Source organism: Sceloporus undulatus, chromosome 3, assembly GCF_019175285.1.
Source record: "Sceloporus undulatus isolate JIND9_A2432 ecotype Alabama chromosome 3, SceUnd_v1.1, whole genome shotgun sequence".
In the NCBI taxonomy this organism is placed as follows: Eukaryota; Metazoa; Chordata; class Lepidosauria; order Squamata; family Phrynosomatidae; genus Sceloporus; species Sceloporus undulatus.
In genome coordinates, this window is record NC_056524.1 from 209,567,097 (window position 1) to 209,582,417 (window position 15,321).

At 39.5% G+C, this 15,321-nt stretch overlaps 1 protein-coding gene across 2 annotated transcripts in view; it reads right to left on the reverse strand.

The window, feature by feature from the left end:
* CNNM2 (cyclin and CBS domain divalent metal cation transport mediator 2) overlaps window positions 1–15,321 on the reverse strand; it is a 147,399-nt gene that overhangs the window by 78,927 nt on the left and 53,151 nt on the right. The window contains exon 3 of one of the 2 annotated variants that reach the window (XM_042459816.1): window positions 5,106–5,223. The exons of the other annotated variant lie outside the window; for it this stretch is intronic. Within the exon in view, the coding sequence (XP_042315750.1) occupies window positions 5,106–5,223 (118 nt within the window). The remainder of the gene's footprint in view (window positions 1–5,105; window positions 5,224–15,321) is intronic. 2 annotated transcript variants of the gene reach the window in all.

Genomic DNA, 15,321 nt, shown 5'->3' on the forward strand with positions numbered 1-15,321 from the left:
GGGGGGTCCTCCTGCTCCTTCCCTTCCTTCCCGCAGCTGTCTGGCAGACGTGGGGAGGAAGGAAAGGTGGGGGTCCTCCTGCTCCTTCCCTTCCTTCCCGCAGCTGTCTGGCAGCCGCGGGGAGGAAGGAAAGGTGGGGGTCCTCCTGCTCCTCCCCTCCCCCCCCGGATGTGTCGCAGCCGCGGGGAGAAAGGAAAGGGGGGTCCTCCTTCTCCTTCCCTTTCATCCCGCGGCTGCCAGATAACCACAGGGAGGAAGGAAAGGGGGGGCTGCCTCCTCCTCTTCTCCCCGCGGCTGCCAGGCAACCACCGGGAGAAGGGGGACAGGACTGCAAGCCCCAGCAGGCTTTGCGGCCGGAAGTCCCGCCCTTCTCCCCTGGTGGCGTCCCTAATTAGTTGGGAGGCCAGGAAGGGGCGGGACTTCTGGCCGCAAAGCCTGCTGGGGCTTGTAGGCGGCCGGAAATCCTGCCCCTTCCTGGCCTCCCAACCTATCAGGGGGATCATGGGTGGGACATTCGTCTCCAATGGGGGTCGCGGCCCAACAAAGGTTGGGAACCGCTGATGTAAACCCTGTTGTCATTTGCAGGACTTTATCTGCAAAGAATGAAAACAATGGACAATACAGTAATTTCAAGCCTCCTTTTCCCCATTGCTCAGGAAACGTGTTAAACAAATCAAATTCCAAATAACTAGAAAAAACCCTATCTATCTATTATATGCACTATATGTTGTCAATTTAGGAACCTAAGCCATTACCCAACCCCATAAAGTTGAAATAATATTGAACATTACTGTCTGTCACCTAGCACATATGCCTTTATCCCCGGAGAGTTGTTTAAATGGGGTTTCTTTACAAAGAAAAGCAGAAAATACAACAGACTCAAAACTGATGGACAAATCATTTACATATCTAAGCCAATCAGAAAATGAGAAAATACTTGCAAAGCCAAACACACACACATACACATCCATCACCTCAGCCAGGAAAGGATTGTTCATCCCCTACAGGGTGTTCAAGGCTTTGCTTAGTCTAATTTTAAGTGACCCAAGCAACAAGGGAAAATATTTTCAAGTTATGTAAGTGTTTTTAATGAAGTGCCAAAGAACCCTATTTAACCCTTCTTTGAGAACTATTACTGATTTTAAGGTGTGTCAATCAGAGCAAAACGGAACATACAGTAGTTATTTACTACACAATTCAAACTTGTTCCAATACATAATGTCCCTCAAAAGTAAAAGCACTAAGATAAACACAGGAAAGTGCAAAAGTATAACGAGAAGATAAAGAAGGAAAGATTCCCATTAATATAAAGAAGCTTTAAATGATGAGAAGGAAAAGGAAGTTATTCTTTTAAAAAAAATTAGAGTCACAATTTAACACTTCTTGGTGGGTTATTTAAAAAAAAACTTGCAATAAAGGCTTCAGTAGTTATTGGTGACTGTAGTGGTTTCACTGAGATGTCTGGATACTTCAAAAAAAGAAAAGATGAAGACATCTAGACATGTCTAACACTAGACTACAGCTGTTTTGCTGACCACAGTTTTCACTCAGTGCTAAAAGTATGTTTAATGCTTCTTCATTATGCTGTTTAAAGAATTGCAGAGGTTCCCATGTCAACCATAAAACAAAATCCAGAGTCCACATTATGATATTACCTCTATTTGGTGCAAAATTCATTATGCTAGCTTTTGACGTCTCTGGCTTCTTCATTGGGCAAAGATAGTACCAAAATCATACTTTTGGGAGAGAAAGGAAGAAAAGTGACACTGTTAAGAGTCCTATGTCTGCATTTTGATTGCTTGTAATCTTAATGTAAAAATGTCCAAGCCATTTACCAAAGGACAGAGTCCTATATACCTCCTCAACAGGAAACATATAAGACCAAAATTTCATTCGGACAAGTTTGAACAAATGGTATGCCAATCTTAGCCTCTGTTCATTAAGCTGCAATTATGTGCAAAATATCTATATTAGTAAAGATAGTAAAGACTACCTCTATTAGGAGGCATGTAGAGAAAGGAAGGTATTTTATATGTAGCTCTACAATATGAAACTAGTAAGCCTAATAGGAGGTTTTTTAAATCCCAAACCAGGATTACACAACATTCAACGAGGTGCTCCTACAACCGCTTGCATAAATCCAGTTACCACACTGTGCTACAGCAGGAAACATTCACAAAACACAATGAAGAATATCTTGCAGCACAAACAATATCTAGAGATAAGCTAGATATCTAATACTGATAACATAACACAAGAATAAATGTTCCAAACCCAGTACCTGGGAGAGCAAAAACCCATACTCCAAATGACATGGGGAAATTCCCTCCTAGCCCGCAAAGGTGACCAGCATCAGGGTAAGTTTTCTAATGAGTCATGCCTTCTCATGATATGGCCAAGTACAACAGCCTCAGTTTTGTTTCTTGGGTTCCAGGTTGATCTGTTCTAGGACCCATTTGTTTGGTGTTTTTGGATGTCTCAGCACTCTTCTCCCACACCACATCTCAAATGAACTAATTTTCTTCCTATCAATCTTCTTTACTGTCCAGCTCTCGTATCCATACACAGTGATGTACAACGGCTTGGACAATTCTAACTTTAGTGCTCAGTTGTATATCTTTAGGAACTTTTCTAGTTCTTTCATAGCAGCCCTTCCCATTCCTAATCTTTTTCTGATTTCTTGATTGCAGTTTCCGTTCTCATCAATATTTGATCCAAGGTATGGGAAATCTTTAACTATTTTTATTACCACGTTATCTCAGTTGAATTTATGTAGGTCTTCTGTGGTCATTATTTTTGTTTTCTTTATGTTCAGCATAAGCCTGTCTTTGCACTTTCTTCTTTAACCTTCCTTAATAATTGTTCCAAACCTATGATGCTTTCCTGCTAGTATTCTAGTATCATCTGCATATCTTAGATTGATGTGCCTTCCTTCCTTCACTCCTCCTCCTTCTGAGTCTAATCCTGTTCTTTGTATGATATTTTCTGCATACAAGTTGAAAAAATATGGTGATAATGTACAGCCGTGCCTGACCCCTTTGCCAGTTGGGAACCATCCTGTTTCTCCATATTCTAACAGTAGCCTCTTGTCCTAAGTACAGATTCCTTATCAGGACTATCAAATGTAGTGGCACTCCCATTTCTTTAAGAACATTCCATAGCTTTTCATGATCTATGCAGATCACAAAATATGTACGCAGCCCAAATGGGCAACTCAGTGGTTATAAACTGTTGGACAGATATTGCACTACAGTCATTTAATAAAACCAAGGAATTTCCCACTGGATACCAAAACACAAGTAGCAAGAAACATAGTTTTCTGGGAATGAGAAATGCTTACTCCTACTAGAACACATTAATATAAGGATTAATGTAAATGTGCAAATTAGTCTCCTTCCTTTAGCCAACTGTTATAAAAATAGCGAACACAATCTGGTTAGAAAATATTGGGATTGACTGCAAAAGAAAGAATGAGTGTGTGTGTGTGTGCGCGCACCAATAATAGGTTTGGACTTATTAGGAGCACCAAATATAATGTCCAGTGGGAAACTCGCATAGAAGGATATGCAGGGAGCACAAACTGCAGAGGCTCACTTTCGGATATTGTCACAGAAGTATAATGGCAGGTAGTTTCTAATAAAGCTGCTTGCCAACACTTCAAGACTCCGCAATTGGTTCTCCTTAAAGTCACCATAAGTCAGAAACTTCTTAAAGACACACAACAATACACATCACATCAACAAATTAATTCTCCCTCTTCATCAAATTCTTCCTTTTTCATTTTACAACAGAGCATGCCTGTTTTTAAAATTAATTACTATTTATTTATTTAACACTAATACGGTGGTGATAGTTATTATTGTTGCTACTATTGGCCAGATGATGATGGATGGATATAATTTGATCCATAATAATATTTGTCAGTCCTTAGCCTTAATTCTCAAAATAGCATAGTATAAAAAGGCAACTAAAACCATTAAAATGAATAATTATAACTATAACTGCCAGCACAACCAATTATGAGGAATCTGGGAGCTGCAGTCCAACATCTAGCAGGCTATCCTTTACCCACCTGTGCCCTAACGCTCATACAATAATCACATATACACACAAACATGCACCACAGTTAGAGCATAACAAAGGCTGCACAGTCCTAGTCAACAAGCAGAGTAGGCAAAACATGTGAACACAGTTCCAGTAAGCAGAACTCACAAAGAGAGAAAAAGTCTTGCCTAATATCCCTCAGCTAGAACAGAACCAGAAACAGCTAGACCAAGTTGCACAAAGTGCTGGGAAATTGGATTTTTCTGTGCCAACTAGATGCTGTGTATTTTCTGTGCCTGAGGGAACTCTGGTGGATGTATTTTACATGGTTTGATATGTAAGTGTGATGAATTCACAGGGAAAACTATTTCTGTAACCAATTTCCCTCTATTAAAAATGAGATAAAACCCCTCTTCAATAAAAGACACTTCTTTGATAGTTCTTGTTAAACATACAGCTTGAGTAAATCTCCAGTATAGTTTCTAATGAAGTATTCACATCACTTTACCATTAAAAATGGAATGTAAAATTGAATTATTATGATCCCTAGTAGTCAGCAGCAGTTGAAATTTACTAAATATAGAATAATTACCATTTAAAATACAATTTATTTCAATGAGGTGTGTGGGAACAAATGATCTCAACAAGAGTGCCAATCCACAGCACTTAGCGCACAACAGATCTCTAAAAACAATATCCCCAATAGAATCACTACTTGTTTTAAATAATCTGAGAACTGTAATAAGATTAGGGTGATTGTGTTGAGCAATGTGAGTAAATCCATCTGCTAATCCTCAGAATCTCCTATTCACAGCTCAAATTCATCAGCTGTTGCAAACAGAATGAGCTTCAAACACCTTGCCATGTCCAAATACTCTTATTATATATATGCTGGTTGCCCAGTACCCATTTGTCTCTAGGCTCAATATGAAGTAATGGTATTACGATTTAAACTGTAAACAGTTTAGGACCAGGCTGTCTCAAAACCAGTTGCTCCCATACAAACTAGCTTTTAGACCTCGGAGACCCTGCCTCTCTATAACAGGCATGGATCAACTCACAGGAAGATTCCTGTAATACAGTAAGGCACAGATGCTTCATAAGATAATACATGACCAGGACAATGTAGGGCATCTCTGATGGTCCCAGTATTTCCATTCTTCCCATCTAGATTTGGGCCTGAAAAACCAAGAAAAAGGTGTAGAGAGGTTACATTACAAGTGCATACAACTTCTGAAATTTCAAATTACACAGTATTATTATTGAACGCAAGGGTCATCAGACAAAGCACCATCCTTAACTCTGAATTTCTGTCTGTAGTGCTTGCACTAACATGAGACAGCCTTAACTCTGATCTTAAACTATCAGGATTTTGATAACTGAATTTCCCTCATTTTGAAAACTCAGAAATAAACCATTACCAGGGCAGATGTGTGCAAATAGATATATTCAGAAAGGCTTACTTTGATTCAGCCAACACAGAATTCATATATAAACTTGCTGTTTGCCTCTCTGCACCAGTAATGTATGAAGCAGACTGACCTCCTCAAAGTTACTTCACATTTCCCTTAGTTTCTCACTCTTTGGTCTTCCAGATGTTTTGGATTTCACAGCTCCCAGAATTCCCAGCCAGTGTGGGCAATGGTCAGGAATTAAGTTTTCTAATATTGTTCCCTCACGATCAGCACTGATAAGAGAATTGCATTGGATATACTGTATAAATGGAAGAGGATGGCTCCCTTGACCTCAAAGGGCAAGACAATTTAACTAGTAATTTTAAAGAACCAATGACATAATCTCATTGATATTGAACCTACTTATTGGCTATTCATAAAACTCAGTTTACCAAAACATCCCTAGCTCTTTAGCTTCTCTCCAAAGGCTAAACTGCTTAGTAAGATCTAACTGCTTCAGTATCAAGGCTCAAGATTTAAACTTTACAGGCTATCTCACCTGACACTCTGCAGGAGGGAAGTAAATTCCAGTTAATTACATTGGCACTGAGGTAAGCTACATTTCATTATTACTGACATTTCCCTCTAAAATTGGTTATACAATATCTAGACAAATTCCTTATACAGTGTATAATGTTAGGTCAAATGGAAGAGATACTGTATCTATAGTCCTTACTGAACCTAAAGATCCTCATGAGAAGCATCAACAATTAAACAATGGTGACCTTAATGTGTGGTGGTGGTGATGGTGGCTAGAAATTGGTGAAATAAAAGAAGTACTGACTTTGGGGCATTTACCAAGATTTCTTTTAGGAAGACTGATTCTATCGCTTGCTAAAGAGGTAATCTTGCTAATAAACCACTGTTTTAGGGGAGAGAATTACAGTGCGCCTGTGTTATAAAAAATGCTAACGCGCCCCAGAACAAGTAATGGGGTGCGCCACAGGTACAAGCCCCATTATTTCTAATGGGACTTGAGCGTATGTGTTTTTCCCTTACACGGGGTGTGTGTGTGTGTGTGTGTCCAGAACGGATCCCCTGCGTAAAGGAAGAGCCGACTGTAATTCTTAACTGTGTCATTTTACATTGCTGCCATGGTCTTACAAGTCTTTAACCAATGGGATTAGGTAAATGAAGACTTTATGACTTATTTAGACAGCTCTAACATTGTAGCTCAGGGGCTTAACAGGTCACCCCTTTCAGTACTGGATCAGGGCCACTGCAACTACATGCCATGCTCCGAGCTGGCATTTCTGCGGCACAAAAAGGAGCTACAAAAAGGAGCTCCTTTTTGAACCACAGAAAGGACACCTTTGCTGCGGTGGCAGCACCATCTGGCGCTCCTTTTGGTGCTGCATGATCTGGATGCAGTGCCAAAGGAATGACATGACACTGCCCGCCATGCGAACAGGCGCACGGTGTGACAGTGGCATTAGGGCAATGTTGGGGCGTGTGTATGCCATGTTCCCACTCTGCCCTGAGGCCGGCATATAACCCCAGTCTGTACAGCCTCTCAGTTAAAGGAATTAATTAATTAATTAATTAATGTTCTCATGTAACCTTATGGTGGCAATTGTTTTGAGGATAGAAATTGGAGATACATTTTGGTGAAGCAAATCTTGACAGGACTGGCTTTGGAGTCCTACTACTCTCCCAACCAAGGAAAGACTTCATAATGGTTTTCTTTGTCTTCCTTGACCCATTCATAGAAGAGGGGATTATATCAGGTGGGCACACAAATGTGATATTTAATAGTGCTTTGGATAAATCTACACATTTGTGAAAGATAAATCATCCTCCTGCTAAATTGCTTGACCAATTGGATAAGCTAAGGGTAGTTGATGCCTGGCACTTTTATCATCCACTGAGAAGTGATTACTCCTTTTTCACTTCCAGGCACTACTCATTTTTTATATAGCTCATTTCTTAACCTCACACAACTTAACACAGTGAATGAAAACAATTGAAATACAGCCCATCCTTCATGCAGATCACACTCCTATTTTTATGTCTTGTCTTTTTAATTCCAAAAGAAAATGAGCATGTGCTTTATAGATTACAGCAATGCCTTTGACTGCACAGATCAAGAAAAGCTATGGAACACCCTTAAAGACGTGGGAGTGCCACTACATTTGATAGTCCTGATAGAAATCTGTATTTAGGACATGAGGTTGCTGTTAGAACAGAATATGGAGAAACAGAATGGTGCCTAACTGGCAAGGAGGTCAGGCAAGGCTGCATTTCACCACCTTACTTGTTCAATCTGTATGCAGAAAACTTCCTATGAAGAGCAGGATTAGACTTAGAAGAAAGAGGACTAAAGATGGGGGGGGGACCAACAATTTAAGATGTGCAAATGACATCATACTACTTGTGGAAAACATCATGTGAAGGACAATTACTAAGGAAGGCCAAGGCAGAAAGTGCAAAGGCAGGCTTGCTGCTGAACATAAAGAAAACAAAAATAATGACTATGGAGAATATACATAAATTCAGCCTGGAGAACAAAGAATTCAAAACAGTTAAAGATTTCCCAAATGCTGGATCAAACACTGATTAGAAAGGTGACTGCAGTCAAGAAATAAGAAGACTAGGAATGGGAAGGGCAGCTATGAAAGAACAAGACAAGATCCTGAAGAGTAAAGATACACAACTAAGCACCAAAGTTAGAATTGTCCAAGCCACTGTATTTCCCATCACCATGTACGGATGTGAGAGCTGGACAGTGAACAAAGCAGATAAAAAGAAAATCAACTCGTTTGACATGTGGTGTTGGAGTAGAGTTTTTAGAATACTGTAGACAGCCAAAAAGACAAACAAACGGGTCCTTGAACATATCAAGCCTGAACTCTCCCTGAAAGCTAAAATGAAGAAGTAGAGTGTTGTACTTTGGCCACATCATGAAAAGGCATGACTCATTAGAAAAGACAAATGCTAGGAAAGGTAGAAGACCTCATGCCAGATGGCTAGACTCAAATAAGGAGGTCATGGGCTTTAATATACAAGACCTAAGCAAAGCAGTGTAGGATAGGGGGCTTGGATATGTCTCATATACAGGATTGTCATGAGCTGATATTGACTCAAGGGCAGCTATCAACAACAACAACTTTTCTGGCCAGCCTTCCCACTATCCATTTATTTGGAAGTTAAACCACTCACTATTTGCAAAACGCAAGGTAGTGACAAAGATTAAACAGGAGATGCAAAACTTCTTTAAGGAAAACTCTGACCCTGGAATGAGTGTAGCACTCCTCTGGGACATTCTTCAGTCACTCTATTCATATTTGCATTTTCAATTTGGCCTTGAAAATATGAAATGAGTTTAAACTGCTGGAAGGAATAGCGAACTACAGTAGTCACTGAATCCTACCCAGTGCAAAACTGAAGCTGCTACATTTTCTGGATTCAGGAATTTGAACATATTACTGCATCTGTAATTTTTATTTTTCAATATTCTGGCCCATTCAGTAATACAGCTGCTAAAATAATATAGGCCCTGTCCAGACAGGCCATTAAGCATGTATTCAGTACGTGCTAGGGTTGCCTGGAAGCGTCCTTTTTAGACGCTCCCTAACCCTAGTACATATTGAGTACGTAAAAATGGTGGCGCCCTGTCTACATGGGCACCGCCGTTTTGGCGTAACGGCCGCGTCACATCCAAACAGTGCAGCGCGGCTGTTAAGTCTTGGTGCCGCTGAAGGGTGCTTGTGGCGCTCTTTCAGCAGCACCAGAAGGAGCTCTGTTTTGGAGCTCCTTCCGCCGCATGTATCACTGGTGCAGCTTTTAAACAGCCGTGCCAGCAATACAGAGAGAGCCCCTTTCTCTCTCTCCCTGCCGCTGTTGGGGTGTCCTTGAGGCATGAAGCCCCAAGGACACCCCTTTCCAGGCTGCGAGGAAGCAGCCTTTTGCCGCTTCTCCGAGGCCAGGAAAAGCAGCAGATCGGGGCCTCTGGGGCTGCCGCTATGGCAGCTCAGGCCCTGATCTGTCGGGGAAAGGGGCAGGTGCAGGCCGCCCCAAAGGGGCGGTCTGTACCCCGCCATAGTTTCTTGTGGTTCTTAATTTACTGTATTTTAACTGCTTGGGCTTTTTTGTATTTCTACTAACCCTATTCAGAGTTATTTTCTCACAGTGTTGCTTTCATTCATCCTGGCTTATATAGAATGGCTTTGCATACACATAATATAAACACACATTTATAATCCTACAACATTTAGAAACACAAAGCAGTTTGTTTACTCTAAAGTATACTCTAAAATATATTTACAGTTAGGTCTAAGTCTGTAGTTCAGAGTAGAGTAATGGTTGTATTTTTGTGGTTAATGATCAAGTATGGGAGATTAACCACTTTCTCAAGCTAAACTGAAAGTCGTTTCTATTATTAACAGAATGATTACTATTCTGCTATTCTATTAATTTGGTTCTGTCAATTATCTATCATGATTCTGCTGCCATGGGATATGTTAAAAATGAATTGCACTTTAACAAGTTCACTAACAAAACCTACAATTTTAAAATGGATTTGAAGTTTCTTTTGCAGTCTGTATTCTTTTAAGCACTCTTTATGGCATCCAAATCACTATTAATTAGGTGTGATGTAATGCTTATCTCTTTATTGTTTTTTTTAAAACGTTTCCAATTGCAGAAAACAAAATGCTAAGGGTCCTCTTTAGATAAATCATTCATGTTTCACAAAATGATAGATTTTTGAACCTAAGGATCTTCTTGAAAATAGGAAATGAGTTTAAACTGCTCATAATCAGCTGGTGGTTATCTTCACCATGTATGCTGCTACGTGCTAAATTGAGCAGGCAAAATCTTTCATAAATAATGAATTGGGCCACAACATACATACTGTATTTATTTTCTTGTAATGGTTTCTGTTTGGGCTCAAGTACAACACTGCAAGGCAGTAGCATTTTTTTAGTGATAGGCCAGCATAATAGTATAAACAATAGTTTATTTTCACCATGCTTTTATATTTGCCAATAACCTTTAAAAAAAAGTTGGGGATGAACTGAACTTGGAAATAAGGTTTTATGAGTAACAAAGGTAACTGTAATATACCCCTCAGGAGCTGTGTAACAAGAGTAATGCTAACTTTGCAAAGTAATGTGATGAGTGTTAACATTAAACTTTTGATGCAGCAAAAATGCTAAAATGTTATTTCAAAAATATTGTATGGGGGCCTATTTGGGGGGACTGGAGGCCATTTTGATATTTTAAAGACTATTCTGGTAAAATAACAATACAGTGGTACCCCGGGATACGAATTACCCAGCTTACGAATTTTTCGGGATACGAAAAAATCCCATAGGGATTTATTGTTTCGGCTTACGAAGGTTTTTTCGGGTTACGAAAAAACCTCAGCGCTATTTCGCCACCGGAGGGCAGCAGAGAGCTATTTTTTTCCATTAGCGCCTATGGCAATTCGGCTTACGAAGGTTTTTCGGGTTACGAAATTAGCCGCGGAACGAATTAATTTCGTAACCCGAGGTACCACTGTAAATAACAAAAATGTAACATACAGTATTAACAATTCATCATTCCTAAAATTATAAGTTAACTTACTACAATCTGAAAAATAAAAAGTAATGTAAGCACATTATTTAAAAAAAAATTCTTCCAAGCTGTGGGGAAGGATACTGGTCGTTCATAACTGTAGCACTAGTGCTATCAGTTTTAGGATTTTGACAGCTTTAATACATGCAATACGAACAGATCTACAGCATACCTATTGTCCAAATATAGTATCTAAGGGGCTGTACAAACAACCCATTCAGGGGTGGCTCTGTGCTGCCCCTGGAAGCGCTTGGTTGGGGATGCGGCACCCACACGCCATGCCTCAACCCGGTACAAATAGAACAGGTGCCATAAGAACCACAGTGCGGCTTTATGATGCCTGTTGTGCGCAGTATCATGTAAATACTGTGCACGGCGGACATCACTGTGGTGAGCCCTGTGTAAACGGGGGCATGCCAAGACGGTGCACTGGGCATGTAGTAGGGTTTGGGAGCATGTGGTTGCTCCACTCTACCATAGCCCTAGTTTGGGCCCAGGACGGTACAAAGAGCCGTCTGTCCAAGCCCTAACTTAATATTTTAATGTAAATGAAATGTAAAATATAAAGTTAGATGTTTAATGTTAGGAAGCAGATTGTGTGCTTGATGACTTAACTGCTTCTCTAATTATTATCTTTCTTATCACACAAGGTACAGTCGGCCCTTCTTATACACGGATTTTTTATACACGGATTCAAGCATCCATGGTTTGAAAATGTTCAAAAAAAGTATAAATTTCAAATATCAAACCTTGATTTTCCATTTTTTATAAGGGACACCATTTTGCTATGTCATTATATTTAATGGGACTTGAGCATCCACGGATTTTGTTATCCATAGGGGGATCTTGGAACCAAACCCCAGCTTATAACAAGGGTCCATTGTAATTCTATTATTAGTCTGTTTATTTATTTATTTTTGACTTATTCAGAAATTACTAAATTCCTAAGTTAATAAATTACTAAGAAGTAACTTAGATAAGTTACTTTTCTAAGACTACGTAAGGGGCTGAATTTGATAATACAGTACTAACTATAGAAAGAGATGTCTAAAGAGATGCTGTCTAAAATATTGTTAAGCATTGTGAACACTTCAGATACAGAAATATTTAAAGGTTTTCTACACACATGTAATTTTAGGAGAGGGAATTTTTAGTAATTCCTACTTCTACTCTGTTCTGTCTTCCCGCAGCAACACTTATTCCATTCAGCAATTCAGCCCTGGGGAGATTGTCAGGGAGCTTTCAGCTAAGTGGAAGGGGAACCTTCTGTCCAAAACATATATTAGGATTTCTCTGAATCCACCCTATATTTATAATCTTCACTTCCCTGAAGAAGTTAAATATTTCACAGTGAAGTGAAAATCCTTACACGTACGTACAATATATGACTGAGTAAAATACTGTCAAAGTTTATATGATGGTAATAAATTTTTATGAAACTATTCACTATGTTTATGTTTCACTTCTCAGTTTAAATCGTTTTACTATATGAACAGACCTAAACTGAACAGAATTTCCTATCCCAAACAAGCAGCCACTGACCCAGAATTTTCAAGGACATTAACACAGCCTGAAATTGGATGAAGAATCGAGCAAGGCAATCAGACTTTTTTTGTGCTAAGGCTATCAGCCAGCAGGCTTTCCAGCATAATTAATGTTAAGGGAGAAAAATTAGTGAACACAATCAGCAAGCTTTCCTCCTTCAGGCAAATTCTTCTAGCTTAAATGTTGAAAATGTCTTCCGGGCTGTGATTTTTCTCCCCTCCAAAGCCTGGAGGAGTCAGGAGAAAAGGAGGACAGGGAACGGATAACATCAAGGGGAATTCTCAAAGCAGAAGCAGATTGCAGCAACCATGACTTACTTCAATAGGCAGTAAGAAGTTTATCACATGGGACAAATCCCATGCAGAAACTAGATTGAAAGTGAAAACAACCTGCTTTTGCAGGTTGTTTTTCACATGATGTTCGGGGTTAACTGGAACAGAAAGTAGAAAAAAACCACAAATATGGGTTGTTTTGCATAATGACATTTGCGTGAAAGAGAAATAACGCAAGAATAACCCGAATAGAAAACTGACAAAATCCGCTCCTTTTTACTTTCAGGGAAATTCCAAAAGTAGAAAGAAGTGGTTTATGTCAGCTTTCCATTTCATGTTATTTCTCTTTCTGCCAGTATGTCTGAAAAACAATCTGCATTTGCGGGTATTTAGAGGATTTTAAAATCCTGTTTCTGCACATGTGCCTCCATGTGATAAACTCCTCAGACAGAAATCAAACAAGCGGTTATGAACATGAGATTCTATTTGTCTGAAGTTCACTATAAGTAAAGATTATTGACACATATGCATTCTCTGCAAAACTGAAGTTTTGAGTAACCAATTTAGAACCAATATCACCATATGTTATCATACTCCAAAAAGTTTTGAAAGCTGACTGCTCATTATATGTGCATCATATAACTCTAGCTGCTGTTTCTATAAAGTTTCTTACTCATTTTGCATTGAGTAGGACTCAGAGACTAGCTGGCTTTCTTCCAGCAGTTTAAGTTCATTGCATATCTTCTAGGATAAATTGAAAACACAAACATGGATAGAGGAACTGAAGAATGTGTGCATGGTATGTGTGCATGTGCCACTGTTAACAGCTTTTAAGTAACTTCTAATAATTTTTCACAAGCATAGCAAGAACATTAATGCTATGTATCAGGGACTGAAGACTCAGCTAACTAGTCTGTAAGAACAATAATCCTTAATCAAAGAGAAAACTTGATAATCTTCACTTCCTCTTTCCCCTAAGGATGACAATTTATCCTCTGTGAAAGAACTATATGGAAAACTTAGAATCATAGAGTTGGAAGAGACCGCAAGGGCCATCCAGTCCAAACCCCTGCCATGCAGGAAATCTAAATCAAGGCATCCACAACAGATGGCCATCCAGCCTCTGCTTAAACACCTCCAAAGAAGGAGACTACACTACACTGTCAAACAGCCCTTACTGCCAGGAAGTTCCACCTAAAGTTGAGATGGAATCTCTTTTCCTGGAGCTTGCATCCATTGCCCTGGGTCCTAGTCTCTGGAGCAGCAGAAAACAAGTTAGCTCCCTTCTCAATATGACATCCCTTCAAGTATTTAAACAGGGCTATCATAACGTTCTCTTCTCCAGGCTAAACATCCCCAACTCCCTAAGTTGTTCCTCATAGGGCATGGTTTCCAGACCCTTCATCATTTTCGTCACCCTTCTTTGGACACATTCCAGTTTCTTAACATCCTTTTTAAATTGTGGTGCCCAGAACTGGACATAGTATTCCTCATGCACAGACCAAACAGGATGGGCAAAAGTTCCAAGAATGGAAAGGTATTTGCCTTTTGACTTTGTGCTTCATATTTAGATTTAGATTAGGAGCAGGAATAAATTCTTCCAAAACACAGCCACATAGTCCGAAAAATCCACAAAAACCTAAAAACGCTGCTTAGTTATATGCCACATACAACCTACAGTCATGCTATTCACAATAAATAAATGTTAATTTTCTAAAATGTCACTTAGCTTTAAAAAACCTTTTGCACAAGCATCTATGTATGACAAAAAGTGCATCCTTGCATTATTTGGAATAATGGCTCTTAGAAGGTCATTGATAAGTATTAAATGGCCAAAACAAGAAATAACCAAAACAAATCATGACAGAACATGACAAATAACTATTATATATTTAATAGCATGTGATATTTTGATTGAAATTAAAATAAATAGAATATTTTCAAAATTAAATCTCTATTGTCTTCTGTTAATGTAGAAAAAGGAATAAATAATACTGAGGCACCAAGATAATAAACATTTAGATTGTTGTTGTGTGCCTTCAAGTTGTTTTTTGCCTTATGGCGACCCTATCACAGGGGTTTCTTGTCATGTTTGCTGTTGCCTTCCTCTTAAAGTATGATTTGGCCAAGGTTACCCAGTGGGTTTCCATGGCTGAGTGGGAATTTGAACCCTGGTCTCCAGAGCTGTAGTCCAGGGTTCAAATTCCTGTAGTCCACTATGCCACACTGGGTTCTGAAACAGCTAGCGAGACTGGGCAAATTCTTTGAAACAGGGGTGGGCAATGCCAGGAGCTGGAAATCAGCATTGGTCCCCTACAGTGCCTCAGAACACCATATTAGTAATTTTAAACCATTTCTCTCTCTCTCTCACTCACACACACACACACACACACACACAACCATTTGGGGTGGGGGTCTTTTGTCTTCAATGGCCTATGGGGGGTTAC